We start from the raw sequence: 27,037 nt of genomic DNA, 5'->3' as shown, positions 1-27,037 counted from the left end.
CCCTGGGCAGGGGATAATGACATTTTTCTTCATTATTATTTTCTGACGAAGGGAAGTGGATAAGTGTAGCTCACATAACAGACATCACTGTCTGTCTGCCTCCCAGACAACCTCCTGTAATGTCATTGTAATAGTAGTGATGATGGTGATGATGACAATGATCTGCCGGCTGCAGTTGTACATTTGATGATGGGGACAAACAATTAGACAAACAATTGGAAGAAATAGGAGAAAGAATATGATTAGTCTACCGACTGTACATTAGTTGGAAGTAATTGTCCAATATCTCAATGCAAATCGCATACTTATATGCAGGTTGTAATAGGCAGCAAGTGACTGGTTAATGAACACCGCATTTTACGCATGTGTGTCTTATCTGTACGTAATTGTATTACACATGGATTTCCTACAAGGTCACTGGGTCACGGCAAAGTTTTGTAGCAGGTCTGATAACAACCTAATTTGTTCTTGGCTGTCACACTAAAAGCTGTCCTTTTCGGCTTTTGAGGGACAGCTAGGCTCTTTGCTTCGGCGGTGATTCTGAGAGATCTGTCCGACTTGCACGACTTTGCATTTGACCTTCTCAAATATTTATCACTAAACCGGCCTGCAAATTGTTAAGTCGCTATTTTTTGGGGGCTTTAAAAAAACAACAACTTGTCATGGATAACCGTTTGCTTCTGCTGTTGTCGCTGCCTTCTCAATCCTTCAGCCTCAAGAGAGCTTGATTGAAGTGGAGACAATTTTATCCTATATTTATACAAAATCAGTTATTCTATTTTCCTCTCTTTCCCCCTCCATCTCTCACTCTGTTGCACTCGCGAAACACACACACACACACACAATTGAAACCGTTTTAATTTAAGGGTCGCACATTCTACTTCATAGCCAAGGTGAACTCAAGTTATAAGGCAAATAACTAGCTCCTATAGCAAAGGCTCGGGAGCCTCCCATAGCAAATAATGGTGAGCATTCTGTGTTTCGGTTGACCCGCTTGAAACAGGCAATTACCCTGCCTGTTGTGTACAATTTAAATTGTTCTCTGTGTGGGTGAGTGGTCTCAGTGGGTATATGGGTCTGATAAGGTGACATTCTCATCAACATCGCGTAATATACTCCAGACCGGTCTTCAGCTCTTTACACAGTTCTTCCACTCTTTATTTTTATGTCTGTGTGTGTCTCTCTTTATATCTATTTACTGTTTCTCTCTTTTATTTATTCCCCCCAAATGATTCTTCTCTTCCTCCCTCAACTTGTTAAGTTGACGTCGACAATACAGCATATTGAATCAAGGCCCTACTCTGATGAATAGGATTTTTATATCCTTCACCACAGCAATGCTGCGAACTTGATTTGAATAAGTGTGTGGAGGGAAGAGGGAAGTGGCTATGTATTATTCATGTGTTTCTCTCACCCTAATACCACTCCTGGGATGTTATAGTAGTTTGTGTCATTGCTGAATTGTTTGTGATCCATCTTTTCCCAGGTGCAATAACCGTACCCAATGTGTGGTTGTGACTGGCTCGGATGTGTTCCCTGACCCCTGCCCTGGTACCTACAAGTATCTAGAGGTTCAGTATGAGTGTGTCCCATACAGTAAGTATTCGCCCTTTAATTATGCAGTGCTACTATGTGATGTTTCTTCAACGTATTGTTAGGTTTATTACAACCATTACTTATTTAGTGGGATCCTGTTGGGGGGATATGTATTATCTTGTGTGTAATGTTTGTTTGTAGTCTATTATTAAACAATATACAGTTGATACCAAAACATATGTAATATTTACTTATTTTTCTTTAAAAATCTGACTCTTGTAAAATGCAACCTTTTTTCTGTTATGTAATTCAGTGGAGATTTACTTTCTGAAATAATATTTTTGCTTTACCTCTTCATTTCTCATCAAATGTTCCTTCCTCTCGTGTATATTTTCCAAATTAACCTCTATGCTTTCTCTCCTTCTAAGTTTCAGTCATTCTTGTTCCTCGGTTGTCTCACTAGGATCTTTCCCTCTTCCGTTTGTTGCTGCACTGCTTTAATGAAGGAACTCAATATTGTTCACTTGCAATTGTATTTTTTGGCTCATTAGGGAAATTTCGCCTGTAACATTAGCAACAAGTTATGTTCTGTGGTTGGCCGAAGCAGTCTTTGGAATTTAGTTTAGATTTGTGTCTTTAAAGTTTTTATGTAAATACTGCTCCATTCAATACTGCCAAAAATAACTATTTTGCTGTTTCTCTAAGAATTGTATCTGATTTTAAACTGAAAAGTGATTTCAGAAACGCTACAATGTTTCTTTATGTCAAACAATTCATTTGAAAGTACTGTGGCCTGATTATTACCGATGCGGTCAGTGACCAGGCTAGACATATTATTTTGATGGCAAGAAAAGCACGGAATCGTGATCGGTTAAACAGTGTTTGACTCCAGCCCTAACCTGACTGCTTTCATATTATAAGGCCTGATAATGTCCTATTTTTTCCCTCAGTATTTTTCTTGTTCCCCCAAAACAGGCATCTCTTGGTCCTCTATCGATCATATCCTCTAACCTTCTCGTGTACCTGGTAGTTGACTCACGATAACCTTTCTCTCCCTCTTGCACTCTTTCTTTTTTGCTTTCTTTCTTTTCCAATGCCTAAAATAGAAGTGGAACAAAAAGGTAAATGAGTGGTCCAGTCTTACCCCCCGTCCCCCCCAGCCCCCTGTTATGTGGTGTGCAATACAACCCTCCCTCTTGTCTCCTCTCTTCTGATTGCCTCTCTAGTCTTAACACCCACCCCAAACCCCGATAGGGTGTTGATTGCTACTCTGGGAGACAATTAGAATTTCAAAGGCAATTTTTTTAAAGCAGTCTAGAAGATTGAAATATATTTCTGGTCCACATGAACACATGACATCTTATCAGAACGATCATCACTGACTCATGAGGTGGATTACATTAGGAATGATACCCCCGCTTACCTACTTAGTATGAGAGTAATTATTATTATTTATTTTTTAAATAAAGTTCAGAATTTTCTTCTGGCTTAGTCTTGTTCTGCTTGGCAATACCCTTTGATCGCACCCATAGCACGTGATGGTCACCTGCCTTTCTCATCTAAAACCAATCCATAGGATTCCAATGGGACACTTGCCATGGCCTCCCTCACCCATCAAAGGTTTCTTTTTTTGTCTGTTATGATGTAGAGTTCCAGCCTCTACTGTTGTTGTCCTGTCTTCTCCCAAAGCTCCACCCTCATCATTTTATCCCAGCTTTGCTGCCACCTCCATCCAGACTATGTCATTTGGTCTCTCCACAAGACGTGAAGTCTTATCCCTTATCATTTTGTCTTCTGTGTGCTTTTTCAGTAAGCATGTGCAGTTCGACCATTTTCACAGTCAGTGTCACAAGTTGGAATTATAACATGTTCCAGTATACACTTCAGCCCTAGCTACCTCTCCCATCCCTTACATGTCTTGCATTTACAGGTTTTTTCCTCCTTTTGTTTAACTTTTTTTTTGTCCCACACAGTCAACGTGTATGGCAGACAGACTCTATAAAGAAGCAAGTCCTTTATTCACTTCTGCACTTTTATTTTTCCCTCTATTCACAAGCAATGGCACTCAGCGCTAGTTCAATGACAGTGCCACATGTCTTTGTCCCACACTCTACTCAGACAGCAGCGAAAAATATACTCACTACAATACCTTGATGAAATATTTTGTGTTGATACTCTGCTTATTTTCTTTACTTAAACCCATCTTTCTGTCTCCCTCTCCCTCACAAGTTTTCATTTGTCCCGGGACCCTGATGGAGGTGGGGGAGCCCACGTTTGTGTTTGAGGCAGAGCAACAGGCAGGGTCGTGGTGTAAAGACCCCCTGCAGGCCAGAGACAAGGTCTTCTTCATGCCCTGGACGCCGTACCGCACCGACACTCTGATTGAGTACAACTCCCTGGAGGACTTAAAAAATGGCCGCCAGACTACCACCTATAAACTCCCACATCGAGTCGACGGCACCGGCTTCGTGGCCTACGACGGAGCCATCTTCTTCAACAAGGAGCGCACGCGCAACATCGTAAAATTTGATCTCCGCACGCGCATCAAGAGCGGTGAAGCCATCGTGGCCAACGCCAACTATCACGACACTTCGCCGTACCGCTGGGGCGGCAAGACGGACATAGACCTCGCTGTCGATGAGCGGGGATTGTGGGTAATCTACGCCACGGAGCAGAACAACGGGCGCATCGTGGTCTCACAGCTCAACCCATACACGCTCCGCTTCGAGGCCACCTGGGAGACGGCGTACGACAAGAGATCCGCCTCCAATGCCTTCATGGTGTGCGGCGTGCTGCACGTGGTGCGGTCCACCTACGAGGAGAACGAGAGCGAGGCGCCCAAGAGCCACATCGACTACATCTACAACACCAAGCTGAGCCAGGGAGAGTACACAGACATCCTGTTCCCCAACCAGTACCAGTACATCGCTGCTGTGGATTACAACCCCAGAGATAACCAGCTGTACGTGTGGAATAACTTTTACATCCTGCGCTACGACCTGGAGTTTGACGCGGAGAAAGACCCTGCTGACGGTACGTCTCAGTCACAGTGTGGCCTGTTTCAGATGAGTCCTGACTTGAGATCTGCATGTGTACATTGAATTTCACAAACCTAATTTCAATAGATGATTGCTGTAAAGTTACAAACACATATTTCAGTTTAGTATACAGCCGTTTGTGTTGTGTTTGTGTCAGGTGCTGAACATATTCCTGTGTGTGTGGGGGGGTGTATATAAGTCTCATGATGACAGATTTGTTTATTTTGAAAACAATACAGGTGTGATTCAGAGAATAGTGGGGTTTGGTAAGTCCTGGGGAAAGGCCTCATGAGTAAACAGAAAATTACAGTTATACCTTGGAACGGGGTATAACTCCCTTAGGGGCTTCGCAGTCTGGCACAAGGCATCCGCTGGAAAGCCTTGCTTCCTTTATTACCATAAGGCAAGCTCAAGCACTCCCTCTCCACTTGGACCCTATCAAATTCTCTAATCTCAGGTCTTATCCCAATCCATTATGAGCAGTGGCCTTGTGAACTTCCCTTTAATGCCCCGGAATGGGATTCTGAAATATTGCACACGGTATGACAGAAGGTTATCCCATCCCCACTTTCCTTTCCTTGCTTTTGGATCCGATTCGGACATCTGTTGCTATGGCTACCCGATCAACCGTGTTGTTGACGGCCCCTCATTTACCCGTGATTGAGACAATCTCCATCATTTTGTGGGGGTTGGTGTTAAAACCCAGAGTTAAGGTACCGTGTGGCTAGGTGGCGGTAATGCCGGGGAATCATGGCCCGGATGACAAGGTTAGAATAGTGACTTGAGCGCTGTTGAAGAAAAAAATAATAGAAAGGACCATCCGCTGAAATTGATATCTATCAGACGGTGTAGGGTTTTAAATTAATCTGTGAAGTGTCTGAGGAGAGACAGACGTGCGTGTCATCAGACAGGGCTCTTACATCACGCTGTGTGATAATGGGCGTAATTACCTGCCTGTAGCCTCCTTATCCCTAAAAACTAGACTAAGTCCCCACTAACGCACTGCACTCGACAAGGAACGATCAACTCTATACCATGCTGGCATGACGTTGGGATGCAGCTTCCTCCTTACCACTGAGAGCTCGGCTAAGTCGCCGCTAACGAACTGTGTAAGTCACTGTGGGGGGAACATGCTACCACGCTGACGTCGGGGGGTTCAAGTTGGAGTAAAACGATATTGAAAACGAAGTGAGTGAGGGTCCCAGGCTAGATTAACGTTAAGGTTGTGAAATCTGATCCCCGACCTCTTGTGTCCAAGGGCAACGTATCCATGGACACGCTGACCACCTGTCAACACGTCTGTTTGTTTTCCCTTTGCTCCCTCCACATGTATATCTGCCCAGCAGACAGACAGACAGACAGACAGACAGACAGACAGACAGACAGACAGACAGACAGACAGACAGACGGTGGCCGTGAGCTCTTGACATGAAGGTCAGAGGTTGAGTCTCTGTGTGCCCAACCCAACCAAAGCACTCAATTAAGTAGACCGTGTAGAATAGAACAGAATAAATACTAGAATTCTAATGAGCTAGTTCTCCATGGCCGAACTGGCATGTATGTGCATGCAAACGGCCCGTTTTGGATGCTCAGGGTAAGATTAATGTAAATGTAATTACCAACTGAATTATCATAACTACCCTCAATGTCTTATAACAGCCACACGGAAAAAGAGAAGAGGAGTCCGCATGGCAGTGCATTTCCAATCAAGGGGCTTCACAGTGTTCTGTTATCACAGCTAACGCTACAGCTAACGCTACAGCTAACGCAAAGACCAGAGAGCCAGACACAAACAAACTCGCTGGCTCGCATGCGATAGACGTAATGATGAGAACAACCACACAGTACCTACACAGTTGTTGATTATTTGACCCTTTTTAGTTTAAGAATACTTGTTCGAGCTACAGTTCTGCTACTGGAATTGAAACGTATATATTTGCATTCATAACTGGCCTCTGCATATCATTAAGTGGGGTGGCAGGTAGCCTAGTGGTTAGAGCGTTGGACTAGTAACCGAAAGGTTGCAAGAACGAATCCCCGAGCTGAAAAGGTAAAAATCTGTTGTTCTGCCCCTGAACAGGGCCACTGTTCCTAGGCCGTCATTGAAAATAAGAGTTTGTTCTTAACTGACTTGCCTAGTTAAATAATGGTAAAATTAGTACATTTTTTAAAAAGTGTAATTTTATGAAACGATTGAACTGCACATAGAGGAAGGCAGATAGAGAAGCAAGGCTATGCCAGCTGCAAGATTCCACTAGGCTTTTGTGAATGGCATAGGTAGGCACATGAAAGTAAATGGTTCATGTTTAGTACAGAGAGGAATTAAACAACCTGTTCTGCAGGGTGATCCTGTGGTGCTAAAAGAACGACTCTCTCTCTCACTGATACCAACACGCACTTGAGGTGCAGAGAGAGAACTAATTGTGTTCATTAAAGGAAAAATCCACAAATTACTATAATTTACTGTGTTAAATAAAACTGTGAACAAGTGTTTCACTTTGTCGTTATAATAAGGTTGGTAGCAACATGTGATTGTTGTGGAAGTCGACTACAGCTCAAGTCGACTACAAAACCCACAACGCAATGCTCTTTCTATGGGCTCGTCGGCTAGCTAGGGGATACCTTGCACAACTGAATGCATTCAACCAAAATGTGTCTTCCGCTTTTAACCCAACCCCTCTGAATCAGAGAGGTGGGGAGGCATGCCTTAATCGATGTCATTGGCGCTTGAGGAGTAGTTGTTGGGGGTTAACTGCCTTGCTCAAGGGCAGAACGGTAGATTGTTCCATCTTGCGTGTTCAAACCAGCGACCTTTCGGTTAATGGCCTATTGCTGTTAACCACTAGGCTACCTGCCGCCCTAGCAAACATAGCTTCACACCATAATACGAAAGTCAACATCAGCATGTGAAGTAGCTAGTTCACTGTAAAATCGGCTTAACAAACTGCACTATCAATTTAGTAGTCTACAATCTCACCATGTTCAACCTGCAGATCGATGTGCCTTGCAGAGTGAAGTCTGACATTCGCAAAGGCAATGCACCCTGGACTGAAGAGGCAGACTAATAGGAGAAATGTGGTGGACCCTCTGTTAAATTACACATTTATCGAGGTAGGAATATCGCAAAAATATGATCAATAGCTCGTTTAAGTGAAGACAACCTCCCACATCGGCCAGTATTGAGAGATCTGACATGTATGATAGATGTGATAGGCGATTTAAAAGTCATATTCCTATTAACTTCTAGTGCGGTGAGAGAAGATTTATTGTAATGCTACGTCATACCAGCTGAATTTCTCCCTACTTGAACGGCAATAGCTCAGATGTACATAAAAACATGAAATTAACCTGGGAATTGATGTAACCCAGAGATGCAAAAAAACGATATAAAATTCAAAATGGATGTATTTGTCCATATATACAGTTGAAGTTGGAAGTTTACATACACCTTAGCCAAATACATTTAAACTCAGTTTTTCACAATTCCTGACATTTAATCCTAGTAAAAATTCCCTGCCTTAGGTCAGCTAGGATCACCACTTTATTTTGAAATGTCAGAATAATAGGAGAGAGAATGATTTCTTTCAGCTTTTATTTCTTTCATTACATTCCCAGTGGGTCAGAAGTTTACATACACTCAAATAGTTTTTGGTAGCATTGCCTTTAAATTGTTTAACTTGGGTCAAACGTTTTGGGTAGCCTTCCACAAGCTTCCCACAATGAGTTGGGTGAATTTTGGCCCAATCCTCCTGACAGAGCTTGTGTAACTGAGTCAGGTTTGTAGGCCTCCTTGCTCGCACACGCTTTTTCAGTTCTGCCATCAAATTTTCTATAGGATTGAGGTCGTGGCTTTGTGACGATCACTCCAATACCTTGACTTTGTTGTCCTGACTTTGTTGTGGCAAAAGCCATTTTGCCACAACTTTGGAAGTATGCTTGCTGTTTAAAGGCACAGTCAACTTAGTGTATGTAAACTTCTGACCCACTGGAATTGTGATACAGTGAATTATAAATGAAATAATCTGTCTGTAAACAATTGTTGGAAAAATTATCTGTGTCATGTAGATGTCCTAACCGACTTGCCAAAACTATAGTTTGTTAACAAGAAATTTGTGGAGTGGTTGAAAAATGAGTTTTAATGACTCTAACCTAAGTGTATATAAACTTCCGACTTCAACTGTAGACACACCCTATGTGTTTTAATAAAATCAACTATATGCATTGACCTTGTCTGATGCTTTCAGCGCTCTTTGATGAAATAAGACACAAAAGTAACTTCTATTTTCATTTCCAACTATGTAAAAGATAGCCTACATGAAACCAACAAATAAAAACATTGCAGCCTGCAGGTAGAAAATACATATCGTATGAATCACATTGGCTATGCATGGCCTGTATGCAATGAACTTAAAACATTATATCAACTGTTATCTTGGGTTTGGCCTGAAGCTTGCTCTAGCAAACTTGCCACATATAGAATATCAATACGGAACTGGTCAGATGACGTGGATACTAAGCTACAGGACTGTTTTACTAGCACAGACTGGAATATGTTCCAGGATTCATCCAATAGCATTGAGGAATACACCACCTCAGTCATTGGCTTCATCAATAAGTGCATCGATGACATCATCCCCACAGTGACTGTACATACATATCCCAACCAGAAGCCATGGTTTACAGGCAACATCCACATCAAGCTAAAGGCTAGATCTGCCGCTTTCAAGTAGCGGGAGACTAATCGCTTAGAAGAAATCCCGCTATGCCTCAGACGAACCGTCAAACAAGCAAAGCGTCAATACAGGATTAAGATTGAATCCTACTACACCAGCTCTGATGCTCGTCGGATGTGGCAGGGCTTGAAAACTATTACAGAATACAAAGGGAAACCCAGACGTGAGCTGCCCAGTGACGCGAGCCTACCAGACGAGGTAAATGCCTTTTATGCTCATTTCGAGGCAAGCAACACTGAAGCATGCACAAGAGCACCAGCTGTTCTGTATGACTGTATGATAACGCTCTCGGTAGCCGATGTGAACAAAACCTTTAAACAGGTCAACATTCATAAAGCCACTGGGTAAGACGGATTACCGGGACGTGTACTCAAACCATGCGTGGACCAACTGTCAAGTGTCTTCATTGACATTTTCAACCTCTCCCTGACTGAGTCTGTAATACCTACATGTTTCAAGCAGACCACCATAGTCCCTGTGCCCAAGGAAGTGAAGGTAACCTGCCTAAATGATTACCGCCCCGTGGCACTCATGTCGGAAGCCATGAAGTGCTTTGAAAGGCTGGTCATGGCTAACATCAACAGCATTCTCCTGGACACACTTGACCCACTCCAATTCGCATACCGCCCCAACAGATCCACAGATGACGCAATCTCAATCGCACTCCACACTGCCCTTTCTCACTTGGACAAAAGGAACACCTATGTGAGAATGATGTTCATCGACTACAACTCAGCGTTCAACACCATAGTGCCCACGAAGCTCATCACTAAGCTAAAGACTCTGAGACTAAACACCTCCCTCTGCAACTGGATCCTGGACTTCCTGACGGGCCGCCCCCAGGTGGTAAGAGTAGGCAACAATACGTCTGCCACGCTGATCCTTAACACTGGGGCCCCTCAGGGGTGTGTACTTAGTCCCCTCCTGTATTCCCTGTTCACCCACGACTGCGTGGCCAAACACGACTCCAACACCATCATTAAGTTTGCTGATGACACCACATGGTAGGCCTGATCACCAACAACGATGAGACGGCCTATAGGGAGGAGAATAGAGAACTGGCAGTGTGGTGTCAGGACAACAACCTCTCCCTCAATGTGAGCAAGACAAAGGAGCTGATCGTGGACTACAGGAAAAGGCGGGCCGAACAGGCCCCCATTAACATTGACGGGGCTGTAGTGGAGCAGTTTGAGAGTTTCAAGTTCCTTGGTGTCCACATCACCAATGAACCATCATGGTCCAAACATGCCAAGACAGTCGTAAAGAGGGCACGACAAAACCTTTTCCCCCTCAGGAGACTGAAAAGATTTTGCATGGGCCCCCAGATCCTCAAAATTGTCAGAGACTCCAGTCACCCAAGTTATAGACTGTTTTCTCTGCTCCCGCACGGCATGTGGTACCGGAGCGCCAAGTCTAGGACCAAAAGCCTCCTCAACAGCTTCTACCCCAAGCCATTAGACTGCTGAGCATTTCATAAAAATCGTACACTGCTGCTACTCGCTGTTTGTTTGCATAGTCACTCCGCCCCCACCTACATGTACCTCAACTAGTCTGTACCCCAGCACACTGACTTACTTATTGTGTTACTTTTTATTATTACATTTTATTTTTACCTACTTGGTGAATATTTTCTTGAACTGCACTGTTGGTTAAGGGCTTGTAAGTAAGCATTTCACGGTGAAGTCTACACTTGTATTCGACGCATGTGGCAAATAAAGTTTGATTTGATTTACAGCGCCAATGAACTTGGGTCAGACACAGCTGTAGGTTATTTGCACAAGGGATAAGAAGTAATCAGGTGGGCCTATTTTGTGATGTTTCCACTGGATCAGAGCACGCTGAGTGGTTATGGAAAGGGAGAGCGGTGGAAAGATTTTTCAGGTACATTGAGGAACTATTGTTATTATCAATGGATGGAAAAACAGACTTTGTTTGCTTGCTGTTTGAGGTGACGAAAACATTACTTTGAGAAGCTCCACAGGTCATTAGTGGTGGTGCATTAAGCCAATCAGAAATACTACCAAATCCCCAAATGTGCACATTTATATGCCTACATTTGCGCGCAGGACATGTAGCCTATAGGCCTACTTCTATGCGTAATCAGGTGCATGTCCTTACAAAATTCATAAATTGAATGCAATTAACTTAAACTTGTTTCTCACAGGTGTAGCATAGGTTGTCCGCTCTGCAAACAACGTATCCACTCTGACAATGAGAACGGTAAAGACCTGAATAAGAATATAAGCTATTGAATGCATTAACAGAAATTACCGTAAGCAAAAAAATAAGTTATAGGAATTAACGGTAAATTCACTACTGGTGATATACACCGTATATACAAAAGTATGTGGACACCCCTTCAAATGAGTGGATTTGGCTATTTCAGCCACACCCGTTGCTGAGATGTTTATCAAACATTGGCAGTAGAATGGCCTTACTGAAGAGCTCAGTGACTTTCAACGTGGCACTATCATAGGATGCCACCTTTCCAACAAGTCAGTTCGACAAATTTCTGCCCTGCTAGACCTGCCCAGGTCAACTGTAAGTGCTGTTATTGTGAAGTAGAAATGTCTAAGAGAAACAACGGCTCAGCCGCAAAGTGGTAGGCCACGCAAGCTCACAGAACGGTAGCGCGTAAAAATAATCTGTTCTCAGTTGCAACACTTACTACCAGGTTCCAAACTACACACTGGAAGCAATGTCAGCACAATAACTGTTAGTCGGGAGCTTCATGAAATGGGTTTCCATGGCCGAGCAGCCGCACACAAGCCTAAGATCACCATCCGCAATGCCACGCGTCGGCTGGAGTGGTGTAAAGCTTGCCGTCATGGGACTCTGGAGCAGTGGAAATGCAGGCTCTGGAGTGATGAATCACGCTTCACCATCAGGCAGTCCCACAGACAAATCTGGGTTTGGCGGATACCAGGAGCAGCAAAGGGGGGAACCAACTCTATATTAATGCCCATGGTTTTGTAATGAGATGTTCGACGAGCAGGTGTCCACATTCTTTTGGTCATGTAGTGTATGTAATGGGGAACTAACAATGAAAGGCAAACAATTCACACGATGAATTATGAAACAATGAATGTGCACAAATTGGCAGGAGGGAGCGCATTATGGAGTGAGATATGCATTGTGCATCTTAGCCACACTCCTTCTTCTTGGACTGTGCCATCCCCACGGCCTCCGCAATGGATTAGTCTCAGCCTCCGCAATGGATTAGTTCACTGAGATGGCCGCGAATAAGACAGGTGTCTTTTGCCATAAAAAATATAGATATATTTGCTACTGCTCGACTAAAAACAATCTTGGTCGACAGCCTATCGACCAAATGTTTGACCAGTCGACTAATTGGTGTCAGCCCTTTTTAAGATTCATGGGGCCCCACAGTAAAAGTTGTAATTTGAACCAAATCACTACGATTCTCTGCTTTTTACAGAGACCGGTAGTCAGTATATTACCACGACTGTGTCTTCTCCTACTATGCCAACAACCTTTGCATCCACCCTTTTTGCAAAGCTCATCCTACGAGAGCCAGGTAAAGCCGATTTATATGTCTATATTAGGTGTTTTAGCGGATAAGACAGAAACCAAAACAAATGGACCCAAATGTACTGTATATGTTGTGTGCATATATAACTGTATTTGATACCTGTATAATTCCTCAGATATATTCCAAACTCCAAGGACTCATTTGAATTTACTACAGGGGTGTGAGTTTCAGAACACGTACATGTGTTGAAGAGTGAAACTCCTCTAATGCTTTCCGAACACAAAGACACCAGTGATCATGACGTTGATAGTCCACCTCCTAAGAAGGCTCACTATTTAAGAGATCGTACTGCTCCGACGTGACAATAAAATGCCACCTGTTAGGTGCCCCTAAGTGCCACCTGTTACAAAATGTGTAGGGACACACTTGCAAGGGTATTGTCTGAGATTCCTCAAAGACATCGACTCGGGTCTTGGCCTAATTAATTCCAAAGACTAATCAGGGGAGCCAATAATTGCCAGGAGCATTTCAAAGTAACAAGGGGAGAAGGGAGAAAATGTATTTGCCTTCGAGGTAGCATTGATCTGAGGAGTAAAAAAGAGGAGTGTTAAATTAATGCCTTCACAGAGAGAAACAGGGCCAATGGAGAACTGTGGGGTTTAGCCACATGGAGAGATCCAACAACCCAAGGAGAAGAAAGGCACAGCTGAGTCGCCGACCATGCCACTGCATACATGGAAAAGGCTAGTTAGTGAGATTCTAATCGACTAGATCTCCTTCTGCCTCACAAAACGTGCTAATGTCATAAAGCGCCTCGTCTTGCCTCGCTCTATCGACGTTCTGCTCATTCAATTTGGCTGCTTATAAAACTCAGTTATGCATATTTATTTGAATGCTTTTTAAACTTTGCATCGACGTGTAGCACGATGAAGAAGCACTTGCTGGGCTCATTAATAAATTGTATCGTGACTGACACACAGTGAGGCTTTTGGGATTGGGCTTTACACTCTTTGAAGCAGAGAAACAAAGGGAATATTTACCAGATCACGTGGGTTGGTCCCTGCCGCTTAGTGGATCAGAAGGAATTAACACATCAGCAAGGAGAGTCATGCAGACCGGAGTCAAGGGTGTGTGTGTGTGTGTGCGTGCGTGCGTGCGTGTCAGAGGTCAAGGTGCCAGGCGGATAGTTGGAACGACTCCATTTGTTCCTCTTGTTGCCATGGCACAAGTCTTCATGAGTCTGACTTCCTGATTGGTGGATTGGAATGTGTGACTTCAAGTGGACATTTTAAAGAACTGGAAGAGAGAGTGTTCATAGCTGTACAGTATATTTTGTGCTAGCTACCTTTCTCTCTCAAAGTGGCTCCATGGCCTGGTGTCCCTACCGTAGTAATGAGGTGGCCCCAGTCTTCAGTTTCAGCTCTCGTAAATCAGATCACATAGATCCAAATCCTGTCTGGCTGGCAGTGGCAGGGCTTTTTCTGTCTCTTGATCTTTAAGAACAACTGTCAATAACGCCCACAGCAATGCCACAGCAATGCCACAGCAATGCTTGATGTGGTAATCTCCCTAGTCCAGTAAATACAGGTAATAAGCACACATTAGGAGGAAAACAACCTATGCCTTTTCAGTTATTTACCTCATCCACTGTGTGATGGCAGTGGTTTCTGCCTTTTTATGCCAGAAAGACCCATGAGTTATTCCAAATTGTACTAAAGGCAAAGCCAGGAAAAACCTGTCTTCCCAGGGCAGAAAGGGCTATGTGACCTGAGGGTTCACTTAGACCCATTACGGGAGCTACTAGCTACACAGAACTGATGTTCACATCAGCGCGTCACACAGGCTCAAGCAGAGCAGGATGAGACTGCATAAAAACAAGCGGATGTAATATTCATGTCTCCTGGGTTTTGTTGTTTCTCTCTATCATTAGCCACTGGTCTGGCGTAGGGATCTTCAAAAAAGCAACACCACAGTTGTGGCTCACCAGTATTGCTGTTTGCTCCCTTTTTAAGTTTGAGATATTCAGAGAGAGAGGGAGACTGTCTGGCTGACTGGAAATGGCTAAGCTTAAAACGCACGGATGGATGCACACACACACGTTGACACTCGCAGACACACATACATTCACACACACACACACACACGCCCACACACTCACTCACCCTCACACCATTCGTTATTCATGGCGTTGCAGTGTAGGCTGGTGGTGCGTTGGTTGTGTCGTGTCCAACAGTTTGGTTACAGGCTGTTTTGGCCTCTTATTGCAGTCCTCATAGATGGCCAGATTCACACTTTGAAAAACACTGTGTGAATTAAGAGAATGTAACACCGCCACAAAGTTTTGGAGGATTCTGACATTTGGAAGTTCATTGAGACTTTGCTTAATTATTGAATCTATTGTTAACGCCGATGTAGTGGCACTCAGTATTTGACATTTTCATTCAGTTGATCGACTATTTAATCAACCCTTTCATTTCAACGATCATTGATTTCAAAACAAACCTTGAATTGTCGTAAAGACTGAAATAGCTTCTTTCTGCAGAGAGAGAGCGAGAGAGTCACAAGACGTCTGCTTCTTCCATGCCACAGACACACTGATGGCCCGTTATTATGTTGTTTCCCTGTCAAACTTTCTGAAATAACCTTTTCATGTCGTTTTCTCAATTCTTCAGAGATAATGGCAAACGTGTCCTTTCCAGAGGCATGAGAAATCTGGCTTTTCGGGAGTTGGGACTTGGCCTTCAACCAATAGGGCTAACTAGTTATGCCTCTGATCATCTTATTAGTATTTAATTTTTGGAAAGTAAGAAAAGTGCCCTGCGGTGATGTTAAAATATAGAACTCTAACTTCATCTTTATTTATCATTAGTGGAGAGTATATACCCTTTCCTCACTCCCCTGAAGTGGCCCATTTCTTGCTGGCGATTGTGTATAGTTCATTCTATTTAGTTTTTGCAAGTTCCGACATACATTTTTTTAGTGCACAGTGTTGCCTAACTCTTTATTTGCTTTCTCAATGGCCCCAATTCCACTGCTGTCGATTCCATTATATCTAGTTCATTCTATTCCGTTTTCAAAAGTTCCCGAAATTCCCGACACCGTGCATTTTTCAGAGTGCTACTCAACCTCTGAGCACCTCATGTTATTTATAACAGACATCACTCAACATATGCCACCCAGAGGGTCCTAGCCGTCTGCCTCCCCACCCAGAGGGACTTTAACTAGCTCTTGAGTGAAATGACAGCTAATTGAGGTGGCCCCTCTCTGGCCTGAGTGCTAGCAGAGGACACACAGCTTTCAACCACCATCTGTGAAATGACTCGTCATAATCAAAAGAAAATGATAGAGTGCGGGAGGGCGGTGGATGGAGACATCAAGAGAAATGTAACGGGAAGATGGTCCTCTTTGACAAGTGGTTTAGATTTGGTATATTTATCTTATTTGTTTATTTATTTATCTGCCGCTGTAGAGAGGAAGCGGCCGAGGGGTCAAGTTCAGGCACTAGTAAACTACAACTAGACCAGAGTTCCAGTGCTCATCAGTAGCTATGATAGTCTCCTTAGAATAGTGACTCTGGTATGAGTGTTTTTCTCTCAGTATGGTGTTTTTCGTAGATTCCCTTTAAGTCTTTATTCTCTCACAGCCTCTTGCCTGTCCACAGGGAGAGAGGGAGAGGGAACACCACCACACAACCTGCTGCAGCATGAATGTCAAATATTCATAAGAGACCTCGTCTCAACATCTGTTCACACAACAATAAACTGGACATATGTCAGACGCTCATTTGCATCCCCGCTCAGTGCTCAGAAACGTGAGTGACTGAGTAGCTGACCGACAGATGGACGCACAATGAAGGAATGAGTACAGCCCAATTAAACACTGCTCCTGCCAGGGGAGAAAAGGTCATTGAATGAAATGTCATAACACAACAACATTGCAACAAGGCTGGTTTCTCCTGGCTGCCATTTTTTTTAAATCCGAAATGTGTCGCTGTCTGGGACACTTTTTTTCCCTCCCCATTTTTCTGAGAACCGCGGCGTCCGGCTAGATTTAACGCATTGTTGTTTATGCACTCTGAAGTCTTTTTTGAAAAGCCTGTCATAAACACAGACAGACACAGACAGGGCTTTGTAATGAACTTCCAGATTTCACTGAAATGGAAACACAAAACAAAGACGACCAGTCTCCTGATGGTCTGATTAGCTCCAGAGCTCAGACTCTAAATGTGGGCATTCTCACCATTCAGGTCGGGAGGAAATGGAGATATGTGTTTGATGATGGGGTGTCAGATAGCATGATATTGCCTTTTCCCTGAAGCACCATGGGCCTCTGAAGACGGCACTGCGGGACTTTCACAGTAGCAGACCTCATTCTGGGAAGCTGCCTCTTATCAGCGCCAGTGATCGTGTGGCCGTGGATATAATATAAGATCAGTAAGGCAAGAGGCAACCAGTGTAGTCATGCACACAGTCACTGTCTCATATACGTGGGCTGCAAGCACACCCAAGCATGCACGATAAACTGTTTTCTCTGTACTCAATTTATATCTATTTTCCTATTTGCCTCTTTCATTCAAATATACATCTACTGTACATTCACAGTTCTGTGATCACACAAATGGGTAGAGACTGTAAAAAAAGGCTACAGACTACACCTTCTTGGTTACTACACACACCTACACAGATTTTCTTTATAGCTGTGCATTGAATACAGCAGCAGAGCATTATCGCTGAGGTATGGTTTTTGCCCAGAGCATTGCAGTTTAGTTTCCTCACGCCGGCTTAATCAAAGAGAGAGATGAAACGGACAAGAAAAAAGTCAAATGCAGGCAGGCTTTGTCTTCCCTGTTGACATTTAATCAGCCACTCCCAGGAGAGCCAGGCAGATGCTGCTACACTACCTGACCTCTCGTTATTTTGGGGATTGGGTAAAGGTAAAAATAGCTGAGATAGTGTAGTGCAGGGTTTCCCAAACTCGATGCTGGGGTCGCCCCTGGGTGCACGTATTGGTTTTTGACCCAGCACTACACTACTGATTCAAATAACCAAAGCTTGATGAGTTTGTTATTTGAATCAATTGTGTAGTTCAGGTGGGGCCCCAGGACCGATTTTTGTGAAACCCTGGTGTAGCGTTTGCAGGTTTCCTCCTCCTGACTTTGTGCTTTCTGTGCTGAAGCAGAAACAGAACAGAGAGAGGTGGAGGAATACCTGAGTGCTGCAGTCGACTCTGTGTCTCCAGGAATGTATGGGCGTCTCCAGTTGATGTGTAGAGTAGAGCAGCCATCCCTTCTAGTGGTGTGAAACTAAAACAGTGAAACTACCTTGAACTTTCCCTGCTGTCTGATGTATGTCTGAAATGTATGAAGGGAGTTCAAGGTAAGGCTGGGTTTTATGAAAGCTATAACCACCACTCTCTCATCCTCTCCTAGTGCCAACTACAAAAGATGTCTCCCTCTCATCAACCCTGCCTGAGACCACCACTCTCATCACCACCACCACGTTCACAGTCAAAGGTCCAGTTAACACCACGATTCCGGCTGACCCCAGGGATGGGAGAGAGAGAGAGGCGGGTAACCCAGCGGAGGACCCCCATGGGACAGCTGACCCCACCGCCCCAGAGATCCCCCCCACCCCCAGGCGCTTCTGTGAGGGAACAACGAAGAGAGGTATTTCCTGGCCCCAGACACACACTGGAGTCACCGTGGAGAGACCCTGCCCCAAAGGAACCAGAGGTACTATCAGGAACCAGGAGGGCGGGGGGGAGGGAGGGAAGGTGTGTGTGAGGTATGTGTGTGTGTGTGTGTAGTCCTCTGTGTATGAATGTGTTAGTGTTTATTAGTGTGTTTAGACATTGTCTTTCACATAGCCTACCTTACATTGGACAAGGTCCCAAGATGTGATATTCATTACCTACAATATGCTAATAGGGCCAAACAGACAATATAGGAAGATAAAATAAACAGTAAGAGAATGTACAATGTGGTGGCATAAGGGGATGTATATTATCATTGTTTTTTCAATAATATGGAATGCAGACATGTAGGACATCAAGGCTCACAAAGAATACAGTAATATATACGGTACAGAGCAGTGGCGGTCAATGCAGTTTAAGATGAGGGAGGATGATTTTCTTTTCATGAGCATTGCCTTATTTCTATTACAGCATATTGGATGACTCATTCATATTCCATTCACCCAGTTCAATGTAACAGCGATAGGTTTAGGCTACTACATGATACTGAATGTCCCCTATACCTCTCACACTCTTGCATGCATCTAGCTGATATAGGGTGTAATCATTAGCCCAACATCTGCAAATTAGTGTTTCTGTTGGACATATTCAGGTATGTTTATCCCTGTTTTGTTCCATTTGCTTCCATTTTTAAGATTTTTTTTCCCAACAAAACTGGCTAAATGAATACATCCCTGATCACGTGTAAACATAGTTTACTTTCATAGCAGCCACATTTTATTCCCTCTCGGATCTATGCACTCTCCTCCTCTAATCTTTTCCCTTTGCTTGTGGACTTCAATGCACAACACATGACCAGCTGTATGTGACCAGGAGAGAAAATCTTTACAAGCCAAACCATATCAGAACCGCTACACACAGCCTACATCGTTGTCGCTAAAGTAACATCGTAGTCAACAATTAACCTACAATTGTGCAGTGATGTTAGTGTACAGTCAGTAAGCAGTTTAGCACTTACACCGGCAGGCCCTGGTTGTAATAAATGAGTAATACCAATGCTTACCTTAACTTGGAAGAGTTCCAGTGTTGTGTTGAATAGTCATAGCCAGCTAGCTAACATAGCATCCCTCTGTTTGAGCAGGGTGTTTGAGTAGGCTAAACTAGCAAGTTGCATTTGCTAGCTAAGTGAAACGGAAAGGGAAAAAAATGACTCTCTCTCTTGCTTCTCCTTCATTTTGTAAGAAATGAATTTGTTCAAAACTGTTAAAGTATTTTCTTTCTCTTTGAGTCAAGTACTCACCACATTTTATGCACTGCAGTGCTAGCTAGCTGTAGGCTATGCTTTCAGTACTAGATTAATTCTCTGATCCTTTGATTGGGTGGACAACATGTCAGTTCATGCTGCAAGAGCTCTGATAGGTTGGAGGACGTCTTCCAGAAGTCATAATTGCTGTGTAAGTCTATGGAAGGGGATGTGAACCATGAGTCTCCTAGGTTTTGTATTGAAGTCGATGTACCCAGAGGAGGATGGAAGCTAGCTGTCCTCTGGCTACACCATGGTGCTACCCTACAGTGCTGTTGAAGCTACTGTAGGTCTTCATTGCAAAATAGCGTGTTTTTATAAATCATTTGGTGACGTGATTATATTTAGTATCGTTTTATCTAAAAAGGATAACTTTGTAAATGTTACATTTTTTTATTTAATTTATAAAATTCAATGAGGAGGATGGTCCTCCTCTTCCTCTTCTGTGGAGCCTCCACTGGTACAGAGCATCTAATGGCAACTTTATTAATTGACAACCAGCAATTATCCCAGTGGTATATTCAAACCTTTTCAACAGGGAACCCATTTTTTACTGATAGAATTTCTGGGGACCCATTTTTTCCCCCAAGAATTTCTCGCGACCACACCCTACCCCAAATATAATTACACAACGTTTTAAAATCTGTAAAATGTATGTGTATTTTTACTTAAACAAATAACCTTAAATTAATTTAATTTTCAAAAGAAAGCAATAAATAAATGTACTTAATAATGTACACTGCAAGTCCCCTGTCATAACCCCAACTTTGAATACCACTGAATTAGACTATAAGAAGACAGACAATGATTTCTACAGTATAAAGATGAACTGTATGAGAATATCTCACTGTTCAGTGTCCACTTTTAGACAGTACAAAGCTGGCAACCTTTCTGGTTCCTACTGGTCAGCCACTTTTTGCATCATTGCTTTTTTGACCGCGGCTGACCTCAGTTGTTTGTTTTTCCTGAGAAACTTGTTGAGAGGAGGACAGGAATGGTAGGAGGGTGAAGAGTTGGCCTTACCTCTGTTAAATACATTTTTATTTAACCTTTATTTAAACAGGCTATACTCATTGTGATGCAATTTCTTTTGCAAGAGAGAACTGTTCAAGATGGCAGTGGTCAGCAACGTTACAAAAATGTACACAAATAAATGTACACATACATTCAAAACAGACAATATTGTTGTCTTCGTTGTGCATTTCTCCAGGCATCGCCTCCTACCTCTGCACGGTGGCAGGGGGGACCTGGAACCCAAAGGGACCTGACCTCAGCAACTGTACCTCCCACTGGGTCACTCAAGTGGCACAAAAGGTTGGTCAACAATGTCCCCCCGTGGCTCTGGTGACAGCGAGGGAAGGAACAAAACACATCAACTTTCCTCTTCTGCTTTATCTGAAAGGGCACAGTGTATCTGTCATTGTATGGCATCTTGTAGGTTTCAACACTAAATAAGGGGCGTGCCCATACATACACTGTATTCCACTGAATGCCTTATAAATGTAAACAAAATACACATTTAATGCACATTTGTTTATTTTTCTTGCACACTGTGGATTGCTTTCTGTGGGCTATAGCTAGCAGCATTAATATTGATTTGAGTTTAAATCAGTATGTGATACATTACCTGTACAATACCTGACTCTATGATGCCTATCATCCAAAGATGTTTCACCAATGACCATGAGCCTTTTCCTGCTGTGCTATTTTCTTCCTTTATCCACATTAAATCACTATTATAAACTGGGTGGTTCAACCTCTGAATGCTGATTGGCTGACATCCGTGGTATATCAGATCGTATACCACGGGTATGACAAAACATTTATTTTTACTGCTCTAATTACTTTGGTAACTAGTTTATAATAGCAATAATGCACGAGGGTTTGTGGTATATAGCCAATATACCACGGCTAAGGACTGTGTCCAGGCACTTGCTTAAGAACAGCCCGTAGCCGTGGTATATTGGCCATATACTACACCCCCTCTTGACTTATTGCTTAAGTATCCATTGTTAGCACATAGTTAACATAACACATACCAGGTACAGTATTTAGTAGGAAACAAGTAATTAAAAGCTTAAACAGGACCTTTAATATTGCAGTTTTCCCTCCAACTCCAGATCCGTAGTGGGGAGAATGCGGCTAACCTAGCCAATGAGCTGGCCCACCACACGCAGGGTCCAGTGTTCGCCGGTGACATCAGCTCATCAGTGCGTCTCATGGAGCAGCTGGTGGACATCCTGGACGCTCAGCTCCAGGAGCTATGCGAAAAGGACTCAGCTGGGCGTAGCTTCAACAAGGTAATATAAAACAATTTATGTCATTTAGCAGACGATTTGAGTGCATAAATCTGAGTATATGTGACCTCAGGTAGGCTAGTTAGTACGAGAGCCGTACATTGTATTAACATATACGTATACATACGCATATCTCTGGGTGGGTAGTATTTCCTCCTCTCCTGCCCTCGCTTTGCTCCACCTTTGACTCTACATAGGTTAAGCCACTCATTAGCCCTCCCCGCACTTTTCCTTCCAGGTGATGTTAGGGGGAGGAGGGGGAGGAGAGGCCGGCCCAGCCCATAGGGGGAGCTGTGGCTGTGGAGAGGGAGGAAGCTCATTCTTCCAGCCCCACCTCTTTTTAGTAATTACTGGGTTCTGAAACGCAGCCTTCTCACCTGGCAGCTCTGACTTAGAGCTGATGGATAGCAGCCCCCCGCTAGCCAACACAAATAATAACTCCTCTCCACCATCACACACTTCTAAAACCAAAGTTGCGCCCCTGGCGACAGTCATATGGAAAAATGTATTACGGTTTTACAGTGCTATTCAGAACCTAAAAGTGAAATGATTTGGACCAAAAGGCACCAGGGTAGTGTTGTCTTTGTTACTTTTGGGTTAGCTAGTCCTAGACTGAATCTTTCTGTCTATGTTCTGGCTGTACTCTCTTAAAACTGCACAGTACTATACTCCTGCAGCCACGATGTAGCTAGCTGTGGGAATAATGAAGCAGTTTCCTTTGACGGAGACGGAGACCATTCAACAAAAGGCTCGACAATAAAACCCAAAGCCATCATACTGTTATAACCTCAGTGCCATGGAATCCAAATGACCATCTCTTGCTTTGTTTATTTTCTCAATGCTTTATAAAACATCGTTAATGCAAAGCGTAGGAATTTTATCTCAGCGATTCCCCATCTACAACGCTATGTTGTACAGCTCTGTCTTGGCCGGCCAAGCCCTTGTAGTTATGTAAGCTAGATGCAGCTTCCCGAAACACATTTTAGAATGTGCTGCATAATATACAGTGAGCTTCTTATTTCATCTACCTAACATAAGGTTTATATATTATAATTTCCATCCTGATTCAAGTTGGGTAAGTGGTGTATTTTAGGATATCTGTTTTCTAAAGACATAGACTAACCTCCTTTTCCCTCCAAGCTCTTTTGCTTCCTAATAGTATGCCTCTTGTTCTTAATCCTCACTTTGTGTTAAAAAGCTTCAAAAGAGAGAGAGGACTTGCAGGGCATATATGAAGGTACTGTATACCTGCTGGTTCCACATAGACACCGTTGCCTCTTAAAGTATCCACAATATGCTCAGTAGCATGAAACATTGGTGTCTGTCTGTCTGTGATTATCTGCTGGCTTGTCTGTATGCACAACACATCTGCTTCTCCACCTGTCTCTCTGCTTGTGCATCTGCCAGCCTGTCTATCTGCCTGTGTGTCTGCTAGCCTGACGGTATGTCCATCTATCTCTCTACCCTCAACTCACCTGTCTGTCTGGTCTGTCGATCTGCCTGCCTGTCTGTCTGTCAATATCTCTGCCTGTCTGTCTGTAAGTCAATATTTCTCCTATCTCTTATCTCTCTCTATTCCCCTCCCTCTTTGTGCGTTGTATGAGTAATTGCCTTCCCACGGCCGTAATTGTAGCTCCCTGTCAGCCAGAAGTTTGATCAAAGTGGCAGTGTACTCAGTTTTTCACTTGCTTACGCTTTACCATTTCCAGGCTCTCCTTGTTCCTCCTCTCGCTGACAAAAGTGCCAATTTTTGTGTTTGTTTGATGGATTCATTTTCAGTCCCATTAATGTGTTTGTGTTCATATAGGATTTGTTGGGTCTTTTCATTCCTTTCTCTCTTCATGCCATTTTCCTTTCCTCAGAGTTTATAATCTGAGAGCAGTTCCTGTTGAAAGAAGCGGTTCTGACGTAAACACACAGTGGGCCTGCCTTGCACGAAACAAACCAGCCTTCTCAGACCTCTGTCTCTCTCTTTAGTCTCTATATTTGACTGGTGGGAGCATTCTTTACCATGCGTGAGGTCTCTTTTACTGTGAGAAATTGGGATACACTGCATGTCACCGTCAACTTGATTTAACGGTGTCTTCTTTATTCATCAATAGGCAATGTAAGTGAAGTCAGCACCACCACCACCACCCAAGCATTTCCTGCTCACTGTAGGGCATCTTGGGTAACACCCTTGTGATTGGTGTGTGGTGGGGCCGCCACCCAGGCGAGAATTATATTAATTAAAGAGGACTCAATCAGAACAGAGTTTTTTTTTTTTCTTCTAATGCTGCCACAAATTAAGGACATCGATTATTTGTATTTATTTTTTGTTCCTCATTCTTCATGCCTACAAAGAAGGGGGTACTCACCAGGAGGGTGGACCATTGAGTGTTGATTTGTTTGCCTGGGGTGTAACGGCATTAGCCCTGAAATCACTACTGCTACTCTGACTCCTTCACTCTCTTCCTATCCTATCCAACTCTGACTGGGCTGTAGGCATATCATAGCTCTAGGTAATAATGGTAGCCAGCCGTGTGGTTGGTTTACTTGTTGTGGTGATTGGTTAATCATCAGTCTGGTGTGATAGCAAGGGACTACAGTGTTTATTCGCCCCACTGGTTAATCCAGACAAAAGGGTAATTGTGCCTATGGTCAATTAGCGTGTGTGTGGATGATAATCACAGCTTTGCACTAATTGGTACATTGAGTGACTGTTGTTATTGGCTAATTACCACTATAGTGTAGCCTGGGCCTCTGCTGTGGTTAATGTCACCTGTGGTTAAATTGTCACTGGTTTATCGGGTCATGGGTTGATATGGATTTGTGGGGAAATTATGCTGCTGGATATGTTTATCTGTAGGGGTAGCGCTGCTGTGTGGGTATGGATATCAGCTATATGGGAGTCATCAATGGGCTAGCGTTAGTGCTGCTGTGTGGGTATGGATATCAGCTATATAGGAGTCATCAATGGGCTAGCGTTAGTGCTGCTGTGTGGGAATGGATATCAGCTATATGGGAGTCATCAATGGGCTAGCGTTAGTGCTGCTGTGTGGGTATGGATATCAGCTATATGGGAGTCATCAATGGGCTAGCGTTAGTGCTGCTGTGTGGGAATGGATATACAGTGCATTCGCAAAGTGTTCAGACCTCTTTTTTCCCACATTTTGTTACGTTACAGCCTTATTCTAAAATCGCAACAAAAAATGATCCCTCATAAATCTAACCACAATACCCCATAATGACAAGCAAAAACTCTTATTTTTTTATTTTAGCAAATGTATTAAAAAAATATACACTGCTCAAAAAAATAAAGGGAACACTTAAACAACACAATGTAATTCCAAGTCAATCACACTTCTGTGAAATCAAACTGTCCACTTAGGAAGCAACACTGATTGACAATAAATTTCACATGCTGTTGTGCAAATGGAATAGACAAAAGGTGGAAATTATAGGCAATTAGCAAGACACCCCCAAAAAAGGAGTGATTCTGCAGGTGGTGACCACAGACCACTTCTCATTTCCTATGCTTCCTGGCTGATGTTTTGGTCACTTTTGAATGCTGGCGGTGCTCTAACTCTAGTGGTAGCATGAGACGGAGTCTACAACCCACACAATTGGCTCAGGTAGTGCAGTTCATCCAGGATGGCACATCAATGCGAGCTGTGGCAAGAAGGTTTGCTGTGTCTGTCAGCGTAGTGTCCAGAGCATGGAGGCGCTACCAGGAGACAGGCCAGTACATCAGGAGACGTGGAGGAGGCCGTAGGAGGGCAACAACCCAGCAGCAGGACCGCTACCTCCGCCTTTGTGCAAGGAGCAGCACTGCCAGAGCCCTGCAAAATGACCTCCAGCAGGCCACAAATGTGCATGCGTCAGCATATGGTCTCACAAGGGGTCTGAGGATCTCATCTCGGTACCTATTGGCAGTCAGGCTACCTCTGGCGAGCACATGGAGGGCTGTGCGGCCCCACAAAGAAATGCCACCCCACACCATGACTGACCCATCTCCAAACCGGTCATGCTGGAGGATGTTGCAGGCAGCAGAACGTTCTCCACGACATCTCCAGACTCTGTCACGTCTGTCACATGTGCTCATGTGCTCCATGTGAACCTGCTTTCATCTGTGAAGAGCACAGGGCGCCTGTGGCGAATTTGCCAATCTTGGTGTTCTCTGGCAAATGCCAAACGTCCTGCACCCTCATGGAGTCTGTTTCTGACCGTTTGAGCAGACACATGCACATTTGTGGCCTGCTGGAGGTCATTTTGCAGGGCGCTGGCAGTGCATCTCCTTGCACAAAGGCGGAGGTAGCGGTCCTGCTGCTGGGTTGTTGCCCTCCTATGGCCTCCTCCACGTCTCCTGATGTACTGGCCTGTCTCCTGGTAGCGCCTCCATGCTCTGGACACTACGCTGACAGACACAGCAAACCTTTTTGCCACAGCTCGCATTGATGTGCCATCCTGGATGAGCTGCACTACCTGAGCCACTTGTGTGGGTTGTAGACTCCGTCTCATGCTACCACTAGAGTGAGAGCACCGCCAGCATTCAAAAGTGACCAAAACATCAGCCAGGAAGCATAGGAACTGAGAAGTGGTCTGTGGTCACCACCTGCAGAATCACTCCTTTTTTGGGGGTGTCTTGCTAATTGCCTATAATTTCCACCTTTTGTCTATTCCATTTGCACAACAGCATGTGAAATTTATTGTCAATCAGTGTTGCTTCCTAAGAGGACAGTTTGATTTCACAGAAGTGTGATTGACTTGGAGTTACATTGTGTTGTTTAAGTGTTCCCTTTATTTTTTTGATCACTTTTACATAAGTATTCAGCCCCTTTACTCAGTACTTTGTTGAAGAACCTTTGGCAGTAATTACAGCCTTGAGTCTTCTTGGGTATGACGCTACAAGCTTGGCACACCTGTATTTGGAGAGTTTCTTCCATTCTTCTCTGCAGATCCTCTCA

General features: G+C 43.8%; 1 protein-coding gene across 10 annotated transcripts in view; it reads left to right on the top strand.

Annotated features, from left to right (window-relative positions):
• Positions 1 to 27,037, top strand: part of LOC129824131 (adhesion G protein-coupled receptor L2-like) — a 110,065-nt gene that overhangs the window by 52,409 nt on the left and 30,619 nt on the right. For 6 of the 10 annotated variants that reach the window (XM_055883497.1, XM_055883495.1, XM_055883504.1 and 3 more), the window contains exons 4-9: positions 1,487 to 1,596; positions 3,766 to 4,569; positions 18,229 to 18,531; positions 21,005 to 21,108; positions 21,915 to 22,094; positions 23,290 to 23,328. In XM_055883497.1, coding sequence (XP_055739472.1) covers positions 1,487 to 1,596; positions 3,766 to 4,569; positions 18,229 to 18,531; positions 21,005 to 21,108; positions 21,915 to 22,094; positions 23,290 to 23,328 — 1,540 coding nt within the window. The other 4 variants (XM_055883506.1, XM_055883499.1, XM_055883498.1 and 1 more) reach the window with 2 other exon arrangements.

This window comes from Salvelinus fontinalis, chromosome 26 (genome assembly GCF_029448725.1).
Source record: "Salvelinus fontinalis isolate EN_2023a chromosome 26, ASM2944872v1, whole genome shotgun sequence".
NCBI lineage: Eukaryota > Metazoa > Chordata > Actinopteri > Salmoniformes > Salmonidae > Salvelinus > Salvelinus fontinalis.
Note: the sequence above shows the minus strand (reverse complement) of the source record. Positions and strands in the feature narration are given on the sequence as shown.